We start from the raw sequence: 24,395 nt of genomic DNA, 5'->3' as shown, positions 1-24,395 counted from the left end.
ATAATAATAAAAAAATAAATAAATATTTGTTGTAGAGGTTTGAAAAAATGTTTGTTTAGCAGTATCCAATAATCTGTTTGTCTTAGTCATATATATTTAAAAGAAGTGGATGAATACATAATAAAGCAATTTGATTTTTTCAGACCAGATGACAAACGTATCACAGATGGGACAGACACCATACGGTCAGCAGCCAAATCCAACTCAGCCGCCCATTCAACCGGTAATATGGCCCCTGGAACTACCGCTGTCAGCAACCCTGGAATGCAGGACCCACCGCCTTATGAAAAAGGCATTGCCTATTAAAAAACAAACTATGATTTCTAGCATTCCAAATTGCTTACTTTTTAATTATATCTTGTAGTTTAAACAAAAGTGAGAACATTACACCGTGTAACACAAAGTCAACGTTCTGCTTTTAATCATAATGTCCTGTTGATGATATTTCATACCAAAACTCGCTAACGTTTACCGAGATTATTTAATTTTAATGAACATTTGTTATTTTTTCAATTTTAATTGAACCTTTAAAAAATGATTGATACGTCTATGACTTACTAAACTGTACAACATTGTAGTTTACCCTTTCATATGTGTGTTTAATGACCTATTTGCACTTTACATCACTACAAATATATGAAAAACACTGCTGTATACAATTATGTGTCAAAGGCCATAACCAACCAATTTCTTCAGTGTTAACTGATATCGGAGTTGACAGCTGTAAATAGTGTAAGAGAAAAGCCTCAAGTCAGTTGGGACTTAAGTCAGCAATAAACTGTGTGCAATTTAATCGGAACACAGATATAATGAGAGATGCAGAAAATCAAAGTTCATGTAACGTTGCACGAACTTCATGTTACCGCTATCAGTGGCGGGTCCAGGATTGCACGTGAGAGGAGTGTAACTTAGTGTGTAACCGTTTGAATTGTCCCCCGGAAATGTATATCGATAAAGTGTTAACAGGGGGTTTGGGTTACTCCCTCTTGAAAATGTCTTGTCCGAAATGGTGCATTTGGGTGTATTTTATTACTCTTATCTCCTTAACTGTAATAAAAAGTAAACATTGATGATTTTAGTGCGGGGGGCGGAGAATGCGAATGCGCCCCCCCCCCCCTTAATCAGCTTGTAACTATAATACAAACAAGTACTAGAACCGCTCGGTTACAGAGTACAGAGGCTATTTCGTAATAGGAGTAGAGAGTTATACATCAACACATTTGTACAAGTGTTACCTATATTCGAAAAGATGCTGTTTATTGTTAATTGTAGGGGCGTTGTATGTTTATGTTTATTGTTTATGTGATTTTGCAACATTCCTAAACTTTTATAATGGCATATTGTGTTTTCAATCATTCAGGGAGGTAAGATTAGTCCTAGCAAAAGTAATTTGTTGTTAAGAGTAACAGAAGTCTGGTAAGGGTAGGAAAGGATATTTAAAAAAAATCGAATTATATTTTGAATAAATATACTTTATGTCATATTCATTATTTTTAAATTATGACACTTTAATATATTGCTGGTTGTATTCAGACTTTTCTGTCTGGTATTGATGGCAGTAAATAGATTCATTGTCCTCGAACTCATCAGCGTGGTCACGGCCTTTTAATTACTGACTTGCCGGTTCCGTGTTATTTTCCTCAATTACTGGTATCCTCCTATGCTATCAAATGATGTTTGGCCTAGTAGCTAATTGTTCTTCTTATGGTATTTTGTCATTATAAGATGCATGTATTTGCTTTACCTCGGGGCAGCAGTTAAGAAGTCATCCCCTCCACCACGGGACATTAGTTTTGGCTGTTACACTAATGGCCATGCAACAACTGTATACTGTTACTCGCCATGTTTATATCACAAGGTATTAAAACTCTAAGCGCGTAATTTCGATGAACCAGTGGTATTTCCAGTGGAATAACACTTCTTAAGTTAACTTAGTAGGAGGTGAAGTACTGAATGGCAAAGCAAGCTTTCAGTTAAGCGTTCACTGGCGAGGTTCCTACCTCGATAGGTACAAGGGATCAGTCTCTGTAATTATTGTCTATACACCACTACAATGCCACTGATACAACGAACTACTCATACAACGGCACTACTCATACAATGCCAAAACTCATACAACGCCACTACTCATACAACGCCACTACTCATACAACGTCACTACTCATATAATGCCAACCTCAAAAAGCCATTACTCATACAACGCACTCATAAAACGCCACTGTTTTAACAACACCACTCATACAACGCCACTACTCATACAAAGCCAAAATTCATACAACATCATTCATACAACGCTACTCATACAACGCTTCTACTCATACAACGCTACTCATACAACGACACTCTAACAACGCCAATCATACAACGCTACCCATACAACGTCACTACCCATACAACGCCACTACTCATTTAATGCCACTTATACAACGCAATTTTTCATACAACGCCACTCATACAACGCCACTCATACAATGCCTCTCATACAACGCCACTACTCATACAACGCCAGTACTCATAAAACGCCACTACTCATAAAACGCCACTTTTCATATAACACCACTACTCATACAACGCCACTCAAACAATGCCACTAATACAACGCCAATACTTATACAATGCCACTACTCCAACAACACCACTCAAACAAAGCCACTAATACAACGCCACTACTTTTACAACGCCACTAATTATACAATGCCACTACTCAAACAACGCCACTCAAACAATGCCATTAATACAACGCCACCACTTATACAATGCCACTACTTATACAACGCCACTACTTATACAACGCCACTACTCAAACAACACCACTCAAACAATGCCACTAATACAACGCCACTACTTATACAATGTCACTACTTATACAACGCCACTACTTATTCAATGCCACTACTCAAACAACGCCACTCAAACAACACCCGACTCATACAATGCCACTACTCCTACAGCGCCAATTTTCATACAATGCCACTACTCATGTGTTTGTGCAGTGAGCACGTACGATATCTGTGACGATGGAACATTGAATGGTTTATTCTGCACTTACGGTTGCTGCGGGGACAACGATAACCCAGGGTTTTCGAAATGTTGCAGCAGGTTTAAGCTTGTTTTTTATTTAAGAATAATTTGTTGATCCCATGTTAAGATGCGTATTACCTAATATTTTAGACACTATACCTCATAATTAAGTTTTACTGTAATATAGCTTGCATAATCAGTGAATCTCAAAAAACAAAAGTAAAGGTTTATTATTTTCATGCCAGGGTTTTGGACCTCGAATGACAAGAATGATGTAAATATGCAGAAACAGCTTGGTATTGATTTTCAGTTATGGAAAAGAGAACTTTGCTCCAGACTATGATATCATCATCTCTTATCATGAGCCTGGGATCCTCACCACTAAGCCCCCAAACACTATCATTGCAGGAACAGCCGGGAACGTGCCTCTGGTCATTGCCGTCTTCCTCGTATGTTAGATATATTGTGTGATGAAGTCACGTACACCACAAGGACGAACATGTTGGTGTAACAACCACGCCAATCTCACCCCTGTCCCATCTCGTCCCACCCAACAACCACCCCTATCTCACGCCTGTCCCGTTCCCCGTCACACCAAACAAACACCAAAATCTCACCCCTGCCCCATCCCCATCACACCCAACAACCACCCCTATATCACGCCTGTCCCATCCCCGTCACACCAAACAAACATCCCAATCTCACCCATGCCATTCCCCGTCAAACCCAACAACCAGCCCTATCTCACGCCTGTCCCATCCCCGTCACACCAAACAACCACCCCAATATCACCCCTGCCCCATCCCCATCACACCCAGCAACCACCACTATCTCACGCCTGTCCCATCCCCATCACACCCAACAACCACCCCTATCTCACGCCTGTCCCATTCCCGTCACACCAAAACAAACACCCATATCTCACGCCTGTCCAATCCCCGTCACACCAAACAACCACCACTATCTCACCCCTGCCCAATCCCCATCACACCCAACAACCACCCCTATCTTACCACTGTCCCATCCCGGTCACACTCAACAACCACCCCATCTAACGCCTGTCCCATCCCCATCACACCCAACAACCACACCTATCTCACGCCTGTCCCATCCCCATCACACCCAACAACCACCCCAATCTTACCCCTGCCCAATCCCAATCACACCCAACAACCATCCCAATCTCACCCTGCCCATCCCCATCACACCCAACAACCACTCCAATCTCACCCCTGCCCGATCCCGGTCACACCCATCAACCACCCCAATCTCACCCCTGCCCCATCCCCGTCACACCCAACAACCACCTCAGTCTCACCCCTGCCCCATCCCCGTCACACCCAACAACCACCTTAATCTCATCCCTGCCCTATCCCCGTCACCCCCAACAACCACCCCAACCTCGCCCAATCCTCGCCACCTTCGACAATCAATCCTATCTCTACTACCAATGACCTGTTACCTCCTAACAACCACCACAACCTTACCCTACCTCCATCCCTGTCACCCCTAGAAAAACACCTCAAATTCAACCCATCCCATCATGGTCATTCCAACAACTATCCCAACCTCATCCCACCCAAATCCCCGTCAACCTTGAGAATAGCTTAACACAAAAGCCAGGTCTGAAAACTGCTTAATTTTCCATCGCGTTAATAAGATCTGCTACAAACTCAGTTATTGCATTCCAAACAGTTTTATATGAGAGATTATAAAATGTTGACTTTGTTTTTAAATTTGGGGGAAAATGGGACTAAGCCATAGTTGACCTATGTTACCTTTTGATAGAAACACAACGCGAGTTACACAGTTAGGAAGATAACTTCCGCTTAACTTAGAGTAACGGAGTCTTTGTGTCATGGTCTGATCTGTCAGTTATTCAAGAAAAACTGTTAATTATAACTTATGATGAACAAGTACGGACACCTATACACACAGTGAAATAATGACCAACAAGTTTCATCACTTTGGCTTATTTTTTTTAAAATCTAAGTTTGATTTGTATATGACAAACAACAAGGGCTTAAATCAGTTTATGAACAGAATCATGCATCAAATGGTTTTGCTTTATTGGCCGGGAAGGGGTATCTTAATTGTATTATTGTATCCGCCAAAACATACCCGGCCCGCGGGATCCATGACACCTTGTACCAGTAGCATCATACCCTAGTATCAATTTGCCTTAAATAAGAATATGTTTTAAATTGTATATCATTGAAATGTCTACATAGAAACAATGACCTCAAATTCAGACAAACTCGGATCATGAAAAAATGTGTTGAACAAACATATCCTGTTCAGCACAGGATATATTAATATCAATGATGTATTTTTATCACTGAATGATTTCTCTAATTTCTTGTGTTCGGATTGTGTCTCTGGGCATTTGCCTTGTATGAGAAATGTTGTAATATGATTCTCTGAGGATATTTTTCGGACCAAGTTTACCAAGGGCCCAACGTACAGCAGACTTACAAAGCCCGGCCCCTTCAGCGTATATCCGGCTCTGTCCTTAGAACTGACATCAGAATGCAGGATCTACCGCCATACGATTTATTGGGGGCTTACTATTCTAACGAGCCAACCCTAAAGGTCGTGAATAAGCAGCCGGGCATTGACTTCAGAAACAGCATAGGAAAGCCACCGCCTTATGAAATAGGGGGAGCAAGTTATTCTTAAAGTCCATCTCTTCAAATCGGGAATATGGCTTCCAGAACTCCATTCCATATCAACACATAGAAGCCACCGCTGAAGAAGTAGTCGCAAATTATAATTACTTTTGATTAATGTTTAAATTTTCCAAACAGTTTACTCTGTATTAAGGACAATGTTGTTGTTGTTTTTTATAAGGAATTGACAGAAAGAGACTTATCTAATGTTGCTGAGCTTGTCTTATGAAATAAACTCGAAGTATCCCAGAGATTCCTTTTAAAATGGTACTAAAAAGTATTGATTATCCATGATATTAGTTGATTATCATCTTAAACAATTTAATTTGGCCAACATATATTTCAGAACCCAGAGAAAAGGAAGCATCTCATTCGAACGTAAAAGCCGGTTATCAGGATAGTTAGGATAACTTCCACTAATACTTTAATGGTCGTATTGATGTAGAGACAAACATTAAATGCGGATAATGATTAGATAATTTATGGTTTAAGAAATATTAGCTATCTTTAAAACAATGTGATGTATTTTTACCACGACTCATGTGTTCATATCCTGTTAAAAAAACCTGACACACCAGTATGAAAAGCCAATTTCTGATTTATAGACAAACTATTAATTAGAGCAAATTTCACACTGGTAAATGCCATTCCTAGCGTTTCACGTATTTGGTAACCATACATATCTCTCAAATCAGTTAAAAACCAATTGATTTAAGCGAAATGATATTTCATGTTTCTCCTAAGAAAAAACTTGAATAACAACAATAAGTTATTTACATTCATCCGACTTAAAAAATTATTTACCTAAAGTCATATTCTCAATATTTTCCGGCCACATGGCATTTAGTTATGACGTACCAAAAGGCTTATTAGCTATCTACTTTGCGCTATTTTATCCAAAAAAGGTGGAAAGAAAAATGCAGGAAAGTTGTTGAACCTCTCGGTTTATGAGGTCATGTCGTCATAAAAGTATAACGTTATAAATCGACACATTCTAACGGAAGTTGTATCAATTTGAATTGATATTAATGATTTAGATATTAATCTTAAATGTACTACAGTTTATATTCGCATATATAAACAAGTTTTCATACCAGCGCAGTGAATGCTTCTTGAATTGAGACCCTCTTTACCCTCTTACTGGCGAATTCAGTTTTTTTTTTAATTTACTGATATTAGAGAACAAAACATAATACTTTTCTTTATGTTTTCCATTTCATCTACACCCTAATGTCGTTTGTCTTGGCAGACATGTCTTTTTTAGTCCCGACAGTTATATCCCCTTGGCATCCAAACACATTTTGAGTCGTGAAATCCAGTCTGAAAATGCTTTTCGTTTAGAATGCTGTTTATACACTGATATGAGGCACTTCTAACGGTACTGCGTGTCCAAAGCGACGTCCACAAAGACATGACTTGATGTGAGGATTCAAACAGACGGTAAGAGGTGAATGTTGCAAATAGCATGTAACCATTATAAAGAGGGTTCATTATCGTGCAGCAACTTGAAACCGTGCAAACTGGTAAGGTTACGCTTGGGTTATTGTTGTGAATAATAGCGGAGAGAACATGATCTCTATAAAACATGCCAGTGACACTATTTTGCTCAGGTACGGAGACATGGGCTTCAATGCCGTCGCTGTCAAAAGGAACGTGCATGACCCGTCTGACATTTCTGTTGCGTCATAATTTACACCTACCCATTTTTGTCCTTAATAGATATTCAGCCAAGTTTCATCATCCGTGAAAATCTCTCTTCGCCGCAGAGTGTCATTGTCTTTGAATTTGGACACATTAGCTTTTTTTTAATTAAAACAATAACATCTGAACCATCTTTCTGAAATCTTGTTAGTAATACAGCAGATCAAAAAAGTATCCATACACTTTAAAAGCAGCAACAATTTGATAATTAAAAACGATGACGTAAAAAAACGTCGTTAATTTTTATCAAAGTTTTGAAACATAGAAGTTTATGCTTAATTCAAATTCCTCGATCAAACATTAGTCCCTTATTGATATTTCCGTACGCATCCAAATGTATTAGAATATCGGAAATCAATATTAGTGCACTATTTTTGCATTCGTATTTAATTTACAATTTGTATCCTATTCAAGAATTTTGAGATTTTGTTTCAATGTATTCGCGGTTAAATATGTATGTGCAATCCTATTCAAGCAGAGCATTTGGCAAACTAAAATAAGATACTTAAGTTTTGTAACGATTTAGGTCGTTTAATAACCTAGGACGGTTCGTTATTGAAAACTTCTTTACAATGACTAAATAGTTCACAATCAGGTGACATTCATGAAGTATTGACAGATACGACAGATTTGACAAATCAAAATCTAAATCGTGAAGCTTTAAACGTTGTAAGTGCTAGACAGCAATTACTAAACTTAACTTCTTATCTATATGGCAGTAAAAATACATGTAGTTACAACGATTCAAAAGGCATGACCTACTCCAGTCTGAGGACTTTGATTTGAACGAGTCTTGAATAAGGAAAATGACACCAGTAATTTTAAATTCTAAAAGCTTTTTTAAACCACATTTAGTTATGGGATAAACAATAATCTATATTCCGTCCTTGGTGGAAATGTTATTCACTGATGCGAAACCATTTTAACAAACTTAAGGACTCCTTTATAATTTGATATATATATATACAGGACTTTCCATTATTGACAACATTACTTTTCAAACTGCCTATCCATACATGAATTTATATATTGCATTGATATCAGAAACATATATATTTTTATCACTTCTGGAAGAAATTTATTTTGCTGTATGTCTTTTATTTTTATATTCAGATTGTGTCTCTGGGCATTTCCTTGTATGAGGAATGTTGTAATACGATTCTCTGACAATGTTTTTTTCAGACCAAGTAGAACAAGGGCCCAGCCGTCGGCAGCCTTACCAAGCTCGGACATTCCAGTCCCTTCAAACTATTTCCGGCTCTGTCGTTAGAACAAACATAAGGATGCAGAATCCACCACCATATGCATCCATGGGAGGTTATTATACTAACAAGTCACATGTTCAGGTCGTAAATATGCATTCGGGAATTGCTGTTAGACACAGCATAGTGATGCCACCGCCTTATGAGGCTAGCTACAATAATAACCAATCCTTTCAAACCGGAAATGTGAACCCGAGCAACACCGAGGAGCCACCTCCTTACGAAGAAGTGGTCGCAAAATATAATTACCTTTAATTATTGTTAAAAAGTTCCAAACTGTTTCTCTGTATTTATCACAATGTTGTTGTTTTATCTTTTTTAAAAGAAGCGACTGAAAGAGACTTATCTGATGTTGCTGAGCCTGTATCATTCAATGAGCTCGAGGTACCTCGGAGAACTCTTTTAAAATGGTACTGAACATATATTGATTATCCATGATATGCGTTAATTATCATCTTAAACAATTCAATTTGACCAACACATATTTAAGGGCCGGAAGAAAAAGGAAGCATCTCATTCGAACGTAAAATCCTGTTAACGGGATTGTTAGGATAACTTCCACTAATACGTTAATAGTCGCATTGATGTAGAGACAAATATGCGGATAAAGATGATATAATTCATGGCAAATGTAAGGTACCTTCAAAAACTTATTGTGTACTATTGTCAACATTTTCATTACGCTTAATCCTTGTTAGAAAGAACACCTTATCATGTAGCTCAATGCAGTGTTGTTGTGTTTATATTGTTTTTTTGGTTTCAAATCCGTTTAAATAACCTGACACGTGAATGTTTAAACATGAAAAAAGTGATTTCTCAATGTACTGTTGATAATTTGTATTTTTGTCAACTATGCCGTATGAAGAATGTATTTATGGGTGAGCTTAAAATAAAAGCTACTATCTCTCATATCTTGAAATATTCATCACAAAAACAGTTTGCTCTGTCACACTTTTATATTGTCACTTCAATCTATTAATTTGCAGCGCAAAGCTGTCTGTTATCAAATTATACGTGGTACCTGATCAACAATGTTACACATTCGTGCAACCGTCCGTTTTCACAAGACATTTGCCCTTAATAGTCTTCAATCAAGTCGTCCGACAATTTTGATTTGGTCGATGTTTTTAAGTTATTGACGTCCTCTGCCAGGTCTAGTGTATGCGGCAGTCACAAGGGACACAGAAGAAGATATTCCACAGAAGTTTGACATACTTTGATAAAAAAGCATCTTTTGATCAATGAATATTCCACAGAAGTTTGACATACTTTGATAAAAAAATCATTTGATCAATGAATATTCCACAGAAGTTTGACATACTTTGATAAAAAAACATATTTTGATCAATGAATATTCCACAGAAGTTTGACATACTTTGATAAAAAAACATCTTTTGATCAATGAATATTCCACAGAAGTTTGACATACTTTGATAAAAAACATCTTTTGATCAATGAATATTCCACAGAAGTTTGACATACTTTGATAAAAAACATCTTTTGATCAATGAATATTCCACAGAAGTTTGACATACTTTGATAAAAACATCTTTTGATCAATGAATATTCCACAGAAGTTTGACATACTTTGATAAAAAACATCTTTTGATTAATGAATATTACACAGAAGTTTGACATACTTTGATAAAAAAACATCATTTGATCAATGAATATTCCACAGAAGTTTGACATACTTTGATAAAAAAAACATATTTTGATCAATGAATATTCCACAGAAGTTTGACATACTTTGGTAAAAAAACATCTTTTGATCAATGAATATTCCACAGAACTTTGACATTCTTTGATAAAAAAAAACATCTTTTGATCAATGAATATTCCACAGAAGTTTGACATACTTTGATAAAAAACATCTTTTGATCAATGAATATTCCACAGAACCTTGACATACTTTGATAAAAACATCTTTTATCAATGAATATTCCACAGAAGTTTGATATACTTTGATAAAAAACATCTTTTGATCAATAAATATTCCACAGAAGTTTGACATACTTTGATAAAAAACATATTTTGATCAATGAATATTCCACAGAAGTTGGACATACTTTGATAAAAAAACATCTTTTGATCAATGAATATTCCACAGAAGTTTGACATACTTTGATAAAAAAACATTTTTTGATCAATGAATATTCCACAGAAGTTTGATATACGTTGATAAAAAACATCTTTTGATCAATGAATATTCCACAGAAGTTTGACATACTTTGATAAAAAAAAACATCTTTTGATCAATGAATATTCCACAGAAGTTTGACCTACTTTGATAAAAAACATCTTTTATCAATGAATATTCCACAGAACCTTGACCTACTTTGATAAAAAAAACATCTTTTGATCAATGAATATTCCACAGAAGCTTGACATACTTTGATAAAAACATCTTTTGATCAATGAATATTCCACAGAAGTTTGATATACTTTGATAAAAAACATCTTTTGATCAATGAATATTCCTCAGAAGTTTGACATACTTTGATAAAAAACATATTTTGATCAATGAATATTCCACAGAAGTTTGACATACTTTGATAAAGAAACATCTTTTGATCAATGAATATTCCACAGAAGTTTGACATACTTTGATAAAAAAACATCTTTTGATCAATGAATATTCCACAGAAGTTTGACATACTTTGATAAAAAAAACATCTTTTGATCCATGAATATTCCACAGAAGCTTGACATACGTTGATAAAAAAAACATCTTTTATCAATGAATATTCCACAGAAGCTTGACATACTCTGATAAAAAAACATCTTTTAATCAATGAATATTCCACAGAAGTTTGACATACTTTGATAAAAAACATCATTTGATCAATGAATATTCCACAGAAGTTTGATATACTTTGATAAAAAACATCTTTTGATCAATGAATATTCCACAGAAGTTTGACATACTTTGATAAAAAACATATTTTGATCAATGAATATTCCACAGAAGTTTGACATATTTGATAAAAAAACATATTTTGATCAATGAATATTACACAGAAGTTTGACATACTTTGATAAAAAAAACATCTTTTGATCAATGAATATTCCACAGAAGTTTGACATACTTTGAGTAAAAAACAACATCTTTTGATCAATGAATATTCCACAGAAGTTTGGCGATTTTAGCATGATAGCCGTTCAATGTAAGTGTTGTTGTTTTTTAAATGACGTGTGTTTATGGCGAATGAATAATGGAAAAATGTTTCCTTTTTTGAAATAGACATATGTTGTCCAGATGAAACTGGCATCCATTCACAGCTCAGGCAATTCTTCAAACCGGAAATATGGTCAAGAGTGGTACCGTCGTCAACCACTCGGTTATGTATAAGCAACCGCTATGAACCATAACTCGCTGAATACAATAAACTGTAAATGATAAATGGTAAAGCATTCTTAATCGTTTTTGTTGTTGATCATACACATCTTCCAGTGGAAACAAAAGATAGCACATGAGTATCTACATTGCATCGCGAAAATCTATGATTGACAGTTGAGGGTGCCATTCTCTGGAGGCAGTTGAAGATTATGTAACGAAACCAAAAACAATTGTTGTGTAATCAACTATCAAATCATATTTTAAAATTACATCGATTCAGTCCACAATTAAAATATTAATGACACTATTCAAATACAAACCTTCTTCCTTTAAAATGCTCTTTATAATAAACAACCAATCTAACAAATTCAGTACTAAAATGAGCAGGGTTTTATTAATCATTATGAATAAAAAAATAACGAAGTCATCACACTACTATGCAAACATACCTAGTTAATACTAAAAACCTAAACATCAACAATTTGTAATGGAAAAGTACTATAAACGTTCATGTTTCGGTGATTTTCCATTTTTGTACAAACGACAATAAGTTTTGCTTGCTTTAATATCATATTCACAAAATCGCGACAATTTACCATTTGCCCGACATTCATTTCATAAAACTAATGCCTGTGAGGTTTAACTTTCGCGCCAAAAAAGTACATAAAGGGCGGAGCTAGTGGGTCAACTTAGCGGACACCAAATAAGAGGCCTTGCTGCGCTAGCTCCATTTTCTGTGGATCGCTTATATAAACTCTAACATATACATTGAGCTTAAGCATTTTAATATTAAGCTCCAGTTTTTCGATCAAGTTTAAGTCTATACAACAGAAACCATGTCATCACATTCGTTTTGCTTTCGTATAAATTATGCAAAACTATCGTATTAAAGAGTTTTTATGTTGCTAAAGGAAATAGTTTTTAAGATAGGCACAATTAATTAATTTGGTATAATCTTATTTAAGAAATTTACTTGGCAAAATGAAATACGATACGTGATCGAGAGGTTTTTTTTACATATTGGGACTTCGTTGTTATTCTTTATATATCTGTCATGTGTTTTCGTTCCGGATCGAAAAATCCGACCCGAGGGCACCTGTGTTGCCAGGTAACGAGGCTTGCCGAGTTACCGGTTACGCAGCGTGCCCGAAGGTCGGATTTTACTATCCGGAACGGACACACATGATAAATATTTTTTCTAGCATACATTAAATTACATTTTTTTGAAGAAAATACATAAAAAAGCGCATTTTTGTACATATCACCAATAAGCGCGTGCGATGATGTTTACTGACGTCATGACGCCAGTAATTTGTATTCACTGCATACCTCAATAAGTTCCTTTGACATCACGTCTTTTAAGGGTTATTTTTGTTTTGTTTTTTAAAGTTTATTTTTGTAAATTAATGATAATGGAACTCACTTATTTAAATCTCATAATTATGATCACATTAAGTGTATTTTAAAAGAATCTGAAATTATTACGTCACAGCGCGTGACTCATCTGGCATGGGGGATGCCAGATGGAGTTTTCCAGCACGGCTGAATTCACCGGAAATGCCTATCCGGTGTGCTAGAATACTTTGTATTGACTAGAGTAAACTGGCATTCTGGAAGTATTGACAGATTTATGAATGTTTCACAAAAATGGTTGATTGTTTATGTAATTTGAATTTGGACACATGAACTCCTTTTTAATTTAAAAAAAAACTACTGCTGAACCATCTGCGTGTCTGAAATCTTGTTAGACATACAGCACTACCAGATCAAATGCGTGTAAATAAACTTTCAAAACATTAACGATTTGAAAACGATGACTGAAAAATCTTTGTTGACTTTTAACAAAGTTCTAAAATATTGGCCCCATAGAATTTTTAACTATGGCTCAAATTCCTCGATTAAACATAAGTCCCTACTTGATGAATTTATAATAGAACAGTATTTTTGCGGTCGTATTCTACCTACAATTGTTATTCTATTTTAGAGTTTTGAGATTTTATTTCAATGTATTTGCGATGAAATATTTAGATGCAATCCTATTCAAGTAGAGCAAACGGCAAAATGAAATAAGACACTTATATTTCGCTACGATTTAGGTTGTCTTACTAACTAGGACGGTTCTTAATTCAAAATTTCTTTATAATGACTCAATATTTCACAGTCGTGCGGCACTCAGGAAGTACTGACAGATACGATATACATGCATTCGGGGTGAATGTTTAAACAAAATGGTGAACTGTTTGTGTATTGGAATAGTGTTTGCGACTATAGTACCTATAGGTAAGGAAATTAATTGGAAAAAATAAAATAGTTTAAGTTAAATTCAGGATGAAAAAGACATAATATGGTTAAGCTAAACACTTAAGTTGGAAACTAATATTCAAAATCTTACATCGATAATTGTCGTACAGAAAAGGTATGTTATTACAGACATGTATAAAGAGTTTTGAAACCGACTAACTTAGTCATCTATAATGATATTACAAACAGGATTGTTTTAAAATAACATCACGTTGTATATCATATTTAATAGATGACTGTAACAATAATTGAATGGTCTTCAAAATAGGTTTTCTTGCCTTGCAGTACCCTTTGAGTTTAATAAAATGCAAATAAAACATCGGAGCCGCTATTAATAAAACATCTGAAGTCATTTCCAAACTTTTGTTTGTGTTTTGTTCAAATAAAAGATGCGTTCAAGTTTAATGATAGGTGCGTATTGTGAATACAACGAAAACAATGAAAACAAAGAATGTATTAAGCTAGTATGTCATTCAACATGTTAGGTACATAATAAGCATATTTTGTGGATACCGGCCCAGAGGACTACCATTGGCTAAAAATATACGACCAACACTAAATGCTTGAAATGAAGAAAAACATGTTTCTGTTTTTAGTGAACACGTATCAGCCCTGTGATGATGGATTATTGAACGGCATAATTTGCACTTCCGGTTGTTGCGGTGACAACGATAACCCAGGTTTTTTGAAATGTTGTAACAGGTTGGTTTAGTTCGATTGTCTAAAGATTACTAAATACATCGATCTCAAAATACTTTAATAAACACTCGGTTACGCTGATAAGAATACAGAAAAAAAAATCTTAATTAAGTTTTACTCAATTACACAGCATACCATAATTAGGATAACTAGTCAGATTAAACATTAAGCATAAATGACTGTTAGTGAAACAACTTAAATGTAGGTTCATATCCGTTTTAATCCATTGAGTGGGTTGACCGACTGTCATGAAAGTTTTTTCAACGTCACATAAACTGATTTATGATGTGTTATGCTTGTGTTGATGCAAGTTTGGGAAAACAAAGTTTGTTTCCTTTAAGTTCTAATAGCAATAATACAATTGTATATATATAACATTCATGCCAGTTGTGAGAAGAATGACCTGAATTTGTATATAAAGTATTATTATCAGATATGCAGAAGAGGGTTTTGTTCTCGGTGACGAAGATTACCCCATTGTTTCCCCAACCCTTTCCCCTAACCCACCACTTGTGATAGTACCGGGGAAAATAGCTGTCATCGTGCTAATGGTCATAATACTCATCTCCGTCTTCTGTTCGAAATTCTGTTTGAAGAAATTACGAAAAACAGAAATACCAACAGGTGGGTGTACCAACTCTTCCGTGTGCCCTTTAGTCCAGTGTACTGATTAATATAAGCAAGTCGTACAAACTGCTTGTTTCTAACTGAATACTGAATTATTTTTAACACAAACCGGACGTATTCAAGTTATAACATAAACTGCGAGGTGGTGTTGTTCTTTCGCATTCCAAAACGTTTTAAAAATGTCTTTGTTAAGGGTTTGAGTTTGTTTTATACTTTGAGGAAAATTGTGACAGAGTCCTTTGCAGGGGTAAAATTAGTAATAATATCGTTTGTTAGAAACGCTACGCGAGTTGCTTGGTACATGAAGGTTATAACGATACTATATGCTAGAGATATAACACAGCCTTTCGTATACTAGTTTTTTCACGATTTTTGAAGGAAATGAACTGCTTTAGTGCTTTGCTATATACCCCGTTAAATAATTGTGATATTTCCTTCAGATTCATTAACGGTTCATTTCTACCAACGATCTATCACACAATAACTACGAATTAGTGCAGTAAAACATTGTAAGAAACTATCGAAAGGCTTTAATAGCTTAAAGTCAAATAGTAGCAAAAACTAATGATAACGACCATAATTCTCACCTGATCATACTTTTATGTTAAAGAATTTTTCCGTTTCGGAAGTTTCAAAACATATCAAATAAAATGATCCGATCCCCAAGTAAACACTATTTACAGTAAGGAGGGAATGAGCCATGCAGGAGAGTACATTACCTTAGAACGACTGTAGTGTTAAATTATATTGACTAATATTTGTGTGATTCAACCCTGTGGCATAATTGGAAAGTGCAGTGTAGATGATAATACGAATACATTTGAAACTACAGAGATAATCCCAAACTCATTCATGTCACTGCCCAACTCGTAAAATTGCAAAGCTTTGTTTGACATATGTTTGTGCTTTTTTTGCATGTAGTAAAAATTCACCAAAGAGAATGGCCAACAGTTTTGTGCTGTTCTTCCATGTTTCTTGTTTGTGATTTTATTTTCAATGTATTTGGCGTTTACCCAGTCCCATTCAACCGGGTTTTTGTTTAAACTTTTTGCTACTGAACTTGTTTCTGTAGCTTTTCACATAAATATTAGTCTCATTACAAATATTACAAACATTAATAAAAGGAGTCTGTTGAAAGGTCGACATGCTAATATCTAATGATGTATCCGTATCCCTTCTCTGGCAGATATGTTATCCACTAAGGCGAAAATATTTCAACAAGCTACAGTACTACTTTATACTAGTTTAGATGGGATTGGACACTACAATCCTCCAGAAATTTATCATTTAAAGTCTTAAATGGTCAAATTAGTATGTGTTATCTGGTTTTATAAAAGTATTCTATATGTTTTCATGAATGACATGTCATTGTGGGGAAATCTACCAAAAACGCATTTTTGCATACTGAATACAGACACTGTTCAAATATGCACTGGATCTCGCTCACCAAAAATGGGAGTTCATCTTACTTCAATCTCGATAACGTCTTGAGTAAGGCCTACTTTGAATATGAACAAACACGGATGGTCTGATGTTTAGATTTTATATGCAAGAGGATTTTCTATTGTCGACCACATAACTGTTCGAACTTTGTTTTGATCACTTCGGCTCCTTCAAAAAGGGTTTCGGGAAGAATTATTGTTTTTAGATTTTTTTTAAGAAACGTGTAATATGATTCTCTGACGATGTTTTTCAGACCAGTTGGAACAAGAGCCCAACGGTCAGCAGCCTAACCGATCCCGGCCTTTCCAGTCCCTTCAAACTATTTCGGGCTCTGTCATTAGAACTAACAAAGGGATGCAGGATCCACCACCGTATGAAGTTTTGGAAGCTTACTATTCCAACGAGCCACCCATTCAAGTCGTAAATAAGCCGAGCATTGACGTAAGAAACAGCATAGGGAAGCCACCGCCTTATGAAATAAGGAGAACTGCTTGTCCAAATAGCCCATCTCTTCAAGCCGGAAATCTGGCAGTGATAAATCCCCTCAGAAACAACACAGAGGAGCCACCACCTTACAAAAAAGTGGTCGCAAATTATAATCACCTTTGAATAATGTTTAGGCTCGAATTGTTAACTCCGTTTTCATCACAATGTTGCTGTTGTTATCTTATTTCAACAGAATTGACTGAAAGGGACTTATCTAATGTTGCTGATCGTTAAGATAACTTTCACACGTACTGGGCGCATGATGTAGAGACAAAAGTTAAATGCATATAAAGATAATATAAAGTATGGTTTCAGAAAATCAATGTTAGTTATCTTCAGAAAAGTTATTGTGTATTATTGTCAACATTTTCATAACGCTTAATCCTCGTTAGATTGAACACCTTTTATTGTAACTCATTGCATTGTTGTTGTTTTTAATATTATGTTGTTTTTGTTTTTTCAAATCCCTTTAAATAACCTGACACATGAATGTTTAAATATCAATAAAAAGGATTTCTTAATGTGTTGTTGATAATTTGTATTTTTGTTAATTATGTTTATGAAGAATATCTGTATGGATGAGCTTAAAATAAACGCTTCTGCCTCTCATATCTTGAAATCTGATCATAATTTCATTTTTATAAGTCATACTTTTATATTGTCACTTCAATCTGATGATTTGCAACGCAAAGCTGTCTGTTATCAAATTTCACGTGGTGACGGATTATCAATTTGACACAGCCGTGTTATCTTCAGTTTTAACAAGACATTTGTCCTTGGTTGTCGTCAAACAAGTCGTCCGACAATTTTGATTGGGTCAATTGGCAGTAATTTAGAGACATCCTGACCAAGTCTAGTATATGCTGCAGTCACGAGGGATATAAGAACAAACCGTCACAATGCCGTTTACAGCCCAGCTCAATGAATATTCCACAGAAGTTTGATATTGCGATGTTAGGTTTATAGCTAATGACTGTCAGTCATTTTTAAATGACGTGTGTTTTTAACAATGGATAATGGAGATCTGCTTTTCAAAATAGACAGATGTTGTCCAGATGGAACTGGCACCAAATATCAAATCGTATTTTAAAATATATCTATTGCACAATTAAATATTAATGTGACAATGTTCAAATACAAATCTCATTTACGTCTCTTCCTAAGAATGCTCTTTTTTAATATACAACCAATCAAACGAATTTTGGAAACATACCCAGTTAATTCTTAAAATCTTAAAATCAACTATTTGTAAACGAAAATTATTATGAACGTTCTTTTTCGGTGATTTTCCATTCTTGTACAAACGACAATCAGTTTTACTTGCTTACATATTATATTAAAATATACGCGACAATTTAGCATTGCCCAACATTCATTTCATGAAATTAACGCCTTGGCGTTTTATCTTTCGCGCCAAAAATACCTCGTGACTTCATAAAGGGTGAAGCTAGTGGGTCAACTTAGCGAACAGCGAATAAACGCCTCGATGCGCTCGCTCCATTTCCAGTTGATCGCTAAAATGAACTCTTACTTATACATATAGCTTAAGCATTTTAATACTAAGCTCCAATTTTTCGATAAAGTTTAAGTCCACATAACAGAACAAATATCATCACATTGTTTTTGCTTTCGTAAAAGATAAGCGCGAATAACTAATTTGGTATATTCTTATTTAAGAAAAGTATTTGACATAAAGAAATACGATACGTGAATCGTGAGGTATTTTTACATAATGGGACTTCGTTGTTATTCTTAAATACTTGGTTTTAACTAAAGTCAACTTGCATTCAGGAAGTATTGACAGATTTGTGAATGTATCAAAAAAGTGGTTGATTGTTTATGTTTTAATATAGGGATCGCGTTAAAAATATATTACGTCAAACTTTTCGTTTGGTATACTGTTAATTCACTAGCATGAGTGCATTCCCATTGAAGTAGAGCATTTGGCAATATGAAATAAGGTACTTAAATTTGGCTACGATTTAGGTTGTTTTATAAACTAGGATGGTTGTTTATTCAAAATATCTTTATAATGACTTAATATTTCACAGACGTGCGGCATTCAGAAAGTACTGACAGATACGATATACATGCATTCGGGGTGAATGTTTAAGCAAAATGGTGAACTGTTTGTGTATTGGAATAGTGTTTGCGACTATAGTACCTATAGGTAAGGAAATTAATTGGAACAAATAAAAAAGTTTAAGTTAAATTCAGGATGAAAAAAGACATACTTTGGTTTAGCTAAACACTTAAATTGGAAACTAATATACAAAATCTTACATTTATTATTGTCGTACAGAACAGGTATGTATTAAAAATTTGAAACCGACTAACTAAGTAATCTATAATGATATTACAACCAGGATTGATTTAAAATAACCTCACGTTGTATATCATGTTAAAGAGACGTCTTTTTTATTTCTCCAGCATTGAATATTAAAGCTATACCGGTTTATAAAAAACGTAAGTGTAGAATGTCAGTTTATTTGCACTGTTAATTGAGGAGTGTCTTACATTTATGCTAAAATACAATAAATGGCTTATACCCTAACAGTATTTCTGCTGTGCTCGATATTGGCGGCTTTAAATAAATATTGCACGTTATCATGTTTTAAAACTAGTCAGAAATAAGACGCATTAATGTAGCGAGCGAATTGAGCTAACATTCTACCACAATGATGTAGCCGCATTGAATAGCGTTTGGTCACAGATGTGCATTGGACTGTTACAATAATTGAATGGTACTCAAAATAAGTTTTCAAGCCTGGCAGTACCCTTTGAGTTTAATAAACTGGAAATAAAACATCGGAGCCGCTTTCAGTAAAACATATTAAGTCATTTCCTAATTGTTGTTTATGTTTTGTTCAAATAAAAGATGGGTTCAAGTTTAATGATTGGTGCGTATTGTAAAAACAACGAAAACAAAGAATTTATTAAGCTATTATGTCATTCAACATGTTTGGAACTTAAATTAGAAAATTAATAAGCATATTTTGTGGATACCGGACCAGAGGAGTGCCATTGGTTAAAAATCTAGGACAAACACTAAATGCTTGAAATGAAGAAAAACATGTTTTGATTTTTAGTGAACACGTATGAGCCCTGTGATGATGGATCATTGAACGGCATAATTTGCACTTCAGGCTGTTGCGGTGACAACGATAACCCAGGCTTTTTAAAATGTTGTAACAGGTTGGTTTAGTTCGATTGTCTAAAGATTATTAAGTATGGTGTTCTCAAAAACTTTAAATAGCACGCGTTTCGCTTAAAATAATACAAAAGAATATTACTTCTTAATTAAGTTTTACTCCATTACACAGCATACCATTATTAGGATAACTTCAAAAATATGTTAATGCTTGAGATTCCAATTTGAGGCTACGTGCTGTTTAGACATTCAGATTAAACACTAAGCATAAATGACTATTAGTGAAACAACTTAAAGGTAGGTTCATATCCGTTTTAATCCATTAAGTGTGTTGACCGACTGTCATGAAAGATTTTCAACGTCACATAAACTGATGTATGATGTGTTATGCTTGTGTTGATGCAAGTTTGGAAAAACATATTGTTTTTCCTTTAAGTTCTAATAGCAATAATACAATTGTATATAAATTATATTCATGCAAGGTATGAAAAGAATGACCTGAATTTGTATATAAAGTATCATTATCAGATATGCAGAAGAGGGTTTTGTTCCCGGTGACGAAGATTACCCCATTGTTTCCCCAACCCTTTCCCCTAACCCACCACCTGTGATAGTACCGGTAATACCTGTCATCGTGCTACTGGTCATAATACTCATCTTCATCTGCTGTGCGAAATTCTGTTTGAAGAAATTACGAAAAACAGAAAGACAAACAGGTGGGTGTACCAACTCTTTCGTGTGCCATTTAGTCCAGTGTACTGAAAAATATAAGCGAGTCGTAAAATCTGCTTGATTTTAACCGAATCGTGAATGCTTGCTAACACATACCGGACGTATTCAAGTTATAACATAAACTGAGAGGTGGTGTTGGTTTTTGCATTCCAAAACGTTTTCAATCTGGTTTTGTTAAGTGTTGAGTTTGTTGTATACTTTGAGGAAAATTGTGACAGCGTCCTTTGCAGGGGTAAAATTGTTGATGATACCGTTTGTTAAGTACGCCACGCGAGTTGATTGGTATATGAAGGTTATTACGATATTATATGCTAGAGATATACCACTGCCTTTGGTATAGAAGTTGTATCCACGATTTTTGAAGGAAATGAACTTCTGCTCTTGTGCTTGGCCATATACCCCATAAAAAGAATTGTGATATTTCACCTAAAATGTTTATTTTTTCTTCAGACTTATCAAAGGGTTCACTTCTACCAACGATCTACCACACAATTACTATGAATTAGTGCAGTTTAACAATGTTAGAAACTATCGAAAGGCTTAAATAGCTTAAAGTCAGATAGTAGCAAAAACTAATGATAACGAAAAACATGCCAAGAAAATTACCCAAATGAAATGATGCAACAAAAGCATGGGGCCATACATGCAGATTTCACTCCAATATTTACAATAACAACCATAATTCTCACCCGAACATGTGAAACAATTTTTCATAGTTTCCGAAGTTTCAAAAATATCAATAAAATGATCCGATCCACAAGTAAACACTATTTACAGTAAGGAGGGAATGAACTCGTGAAGGAGAGTACATTAACTTCGAACGACTGAAGGGATAAATTATATTGACTAATATTTGTCTGATTCAACCCTGTGTCATAATTTAAAAGTGCAGTGTAGATGATATAAAGAATACCATACAAACTACAGAGACAATCCCAAACTCATTCATGTCGCTCCCCAACTCGCTTTGTTTGGCATGTGGTCGTACGTTTTTTACATATAGTAACAATTCACCCAAGAGCATGGTCAACATCAGTCTCATTACAAATAGTACAAACATTAATAATGGAGTCTCTTGCAATGTCGACATGTTAATATTTAACGATTTATCCGTATTCCATCTCTGGCAGAGATGTAATTCACTGAAGCGAATGTTTTTAACAAACTACAGTACTACTATATACTAGTTAAGATTAGATCGGACACTACAATCCTCCAGAAAATTACAATTGTCAGAAATGGTCATATTATTTTGTGTAATCTGGTTTTATACACGTATTATATGCGTTTTCTTGGATAAAATGTCATTTTGGGGAATCTACAAAATCGCTTTTTTTGCAAACTGAATACAGACACTGACAGTATTGTTCAAATATGCACTGGATAACGCTAACCAAAAGTGGAAAGTCACCTTACTTGAACGTCCCTAACGTTTTGATTAAAGCCTACTTTGAATATGAACAAACACAGATGGTTTGATGTTGGGATTATATATGCAAGAGGATTTTCTTTTGTTGACCACATAACTGTTCCACTTTTGTTTTGATCACTTTGGCTCCTTCAAGAAGTGTATCGGGAAGAATTATTGTTTTACTGTTTTCTCTTATTTCTTGTGTTCAGATTTATCTTGTATAAGAAATGTTGTAATATGATTCTCTGACGATGTTTTTCAGACCAGTTAGAACAAGGGCCCAACAATCAGCAGTCTAACCGATCCCGGCCTCTCCAGTCCCTTCAGACTATTTCAGGCTCTGTCGTTAGAACTAACATAGCGATGCAGGATCCACCACCGTACGAAGTTTTGGGAGCTTACTATTCCAACGAGCCACCCATTCAAGTCGTAAATAAGCAGCCGGGCATTGACGTGAGAAACAGCATAGGGAGGCCACCGCCTTATGAAATAAGGAGAACTGCTTGTCCAAATAGCCCATCACTTCAAGCCGGAAATCTGGCACCGAGGACGCCCCTCAGAAACAACACAGAGGAGCCACCAGCTTACGAAGATGTGGTCGCAGATTATAATTACCTTTGATATTATTAAGGCTCCGAACTGTTTACTCTGTTTTTATCACAATGTTGTTGTTTTTATCCTTTTTCAAAGGAAGCTACTGAAAGAGATTTTTCTTATGTTGTTGAGCTTATCTCTTAAAATAGGCTCGAAATATAACAGAGAACTCTTTTGAAATGGTCACAAACATATTTCAATTATCTGTGATATTTGGTAATGAACATTTAAAATAATTGTATTTTACCAACACATAGTTAAGGGTCGAGAGAAAAAGGAAGCATTTCATCCGAATGTAAAAGCCGGTTAGCGGTGTAGTTTAATGGTCACATTTTGTCAAATGCGAATAGAGATGATAAAAATTATTTTTAAAAAATGTAGGTTTTCTTCAAAACAATCATTGTGTATTATTGTCAACATTTTCATAACGCTTTATCCTCGTTAGAATCAACAAATTTTAATGTAACACAATGCATTGTTTTTTTGTTTTTTTTAAATCCCTTTAAATAACCTGACACATGAATGTTTAAATATCAATAAAAGGGACTTCTAAATGTGTTGTTGATGATTTTTATTTTTGTTGATTATGTCCAATGTTGTTCACATAAATTATAAAGAATATATGTATGGGTAAGCTTATAATAAACGCTTCTATCTCGTATATCTTAAAATCTAATTATACTTTCATTTTGTTCACACTTTTATATTGTCACTTCAATCTGATAATTAAACGTTGTGACGGATCATCAATTTATACCAGTCGTGTTATCGTCAGTTTATCCTTGGTGGTCGTCAAACAAGTCGTCCAACAATTTTGATTGGGTCGATTGTCAGTAATTTAGAGACGGCCTCTGCCATGTTTTGTGTATGCGGCAGTCACGAGGGGCACAAGAACAACGCCGGTTGCAGCCCTTAGGTTTTGAGCATGACGTACTTTGATAAAAACAACTTTTATTCC

At 35.0% G+C, this 24,395-nt stretch overlaps 3 protein-coding genes across 12 annotated transcripts; all 3 read left to right on the top strand.

The window, feature by feature from the left end:
- Positions 1 to 148: 148 nt before the first annotated feature.
- Positions 149 to 4,377, top strand: LOC128208513 (uncharacterized). Its single transcript, XM_052912075.1, has 2 exons — positions 149 to 223; positions 3,514 to 4,377. The coding sequence occupies exons 1-2, from the start codon at positions 149 to 151 to the stop codon at positions 4,375 to 4,377; spliced, it is 939 nt and encodes a 312-aa protein (XP_052768035.1).
- A 9,782-nt stretch (positions 4,378 to 14,159) lies between these two features.
- On the top strand, positions 14,160 to 18,158 carry LOC128209708 (uncharacterized). Of its 2 annotated transcripts, XM_052913878.1 has the most exons (4): positions 14,160 to 14,273; positions 14,891 to 14,996; positions 15,427 to 15,617; positions 17,317 to 18,158. In XM_052913878.1, the coding sequence occupies exons 1-4, from the start codon at positions 14,222 to 14,224 to the stop codon at positions 17,670 to 17,672; spliced, it is 705 nt and encodes a 234-aa protein (XP_052769838.1). In that variant the 5' UTR covers positions 14,160 to 14,221; the 3' UTR covers positions 17,673 to 18,158. The 2 variants fall into 2 exon arrangements, 1 of the variants encoding a protein (XP_052769838.1); XR_008257053.1 differs by lacking the exon at positions 15,427 to 15,617.
- Positions 18,159 to 19,358: 1,200 nt separating this feature from the next.
- LOC128207310 (uncharacterized) lies at positions 19,359 to 24,193 on the top strand. Of its 9 annotated transcripts, XM_052910155.1 has the most exons (6): positions 19,363 to 19,510; positions 19,601 to 19,719; positions 19,980 to 20,015; positions 20,639 to 20,744; positions 21,229 to 21,416; positions 23,106 to 24,193. In XM_052910155.1, exons 2-6 carry the CDS (start codon positions 19,668 to 19,670, stop codon positions 23,462 to 23,464), a joined length of 741 nt encoding a protein of 246 aa, XP_052766115.1. In that variant the 5' UTR covers positions 19,363 to 19,510; positions 19,601 to 19,667; the 3' UTR covers positions 23,465 to 24,193. The 9 variants fall into 9 exon arrangements, 8 of the variants coding, with proteins under 8 accessions (XP_052766115.1, XP_052766120.1, XP_052766117.1 ...); XM_052910160.1 differs by lacking the exon at positions 19,980 to 20,015 and having other exon boundaries at positions 19,365 to 19,510; positions 20,696 to 20,744; XM_052910157.1 differs by lacking the exon at positions 19,363 to 19,510 and having other exon boundaries at positions 19,520 to 19,719; positions 20,696 to 20,744.
- The last annotated feature ends 202 nt before the right edge of the window (positions 24,194 to 24,395 follow it).

Source organism: Mya arenaria, chromosome 11 (genome assembly GCF_026914265.1).
Source record: "Mya arenaria isolate MELC-2E11 chromosome 11, ASM2691426v1".
Classification (NCBI taxonomy): domain Eukaryota; kingdom Metazoa; phylum Mollusca; class Bivalvia; order Myida; family Myidae; genus Mya; species Mya arenaria.
Note: the sequence above shows the minus strand (reverse complement) of the source record. Positions and strands in the feature narration are given on the sequence as shown.

What these genes read in the sequence shown, in the direction of transcription:
- LOC128208513 (XM_052912075.1), top strand. Translation starts at nt 149, where the DNA reads ATGACAAACGTATCACAGATGGGACAGACACCATACGGTCAGCAGCCA. An exon ending in CTCAGCCGCCCATTCAACCG is followed by an intron (nt 224 to 3,513) that starts GTAATATGGCCC and finishes GTACACCACAAG; the next exon opens with GACGAACATGTTGGTGTAAC.
- LOC128209708 (XM_052913878.1), top strand. Translation starts at nt 14,222, where the DNA reads ATGGTGAACTGTTTGTGTATTGGAATAGTGTTTGCGACTATAGTACCT. An exon ending in TGCGACTATAGTACCTATAG is followed by an intron (nt 14,274 to 14,890) that starts GTAAGGAAATTA and finishes TTCTGTTTTTAG; the next exon opens with TGAACACGTATCAGCCCTGT. An exon ending in AAAAACAGAAATACCAACAG is followed by an intron (nt 15,618 to 17,316) that starts GTGGGTGTACCA and finishes GATGTTTTTCAG; the next exon opens with ACCAGTTGGAACAAGAGCCC.
- LOC128207310 (XM_052910155.1), top strand. Translation starts at nt 19,668, where the DNA reads ATGGTGAACTGTTTGTGTATTGGAATAGTGTTTGCGACTATAGTACCT. An exon ending in TGCGACTATAGTACCTATAG is followed by an intron (nt 19,720 to 19,979) that starts GTAAGGAAATTA and finishes TTATTTCTCCAG; the next exon opens with CATTGAATATTAAAGCTATA. An exon ending in TTTTTAAAATGTTGTAACAG is followed by an intron (nt 20,745 to 21,228) that starts GTTGGTTTAGTT and finishes TATCATTATCAG; the next exon opens with ATATGCAGAAGAGGGTTTTG.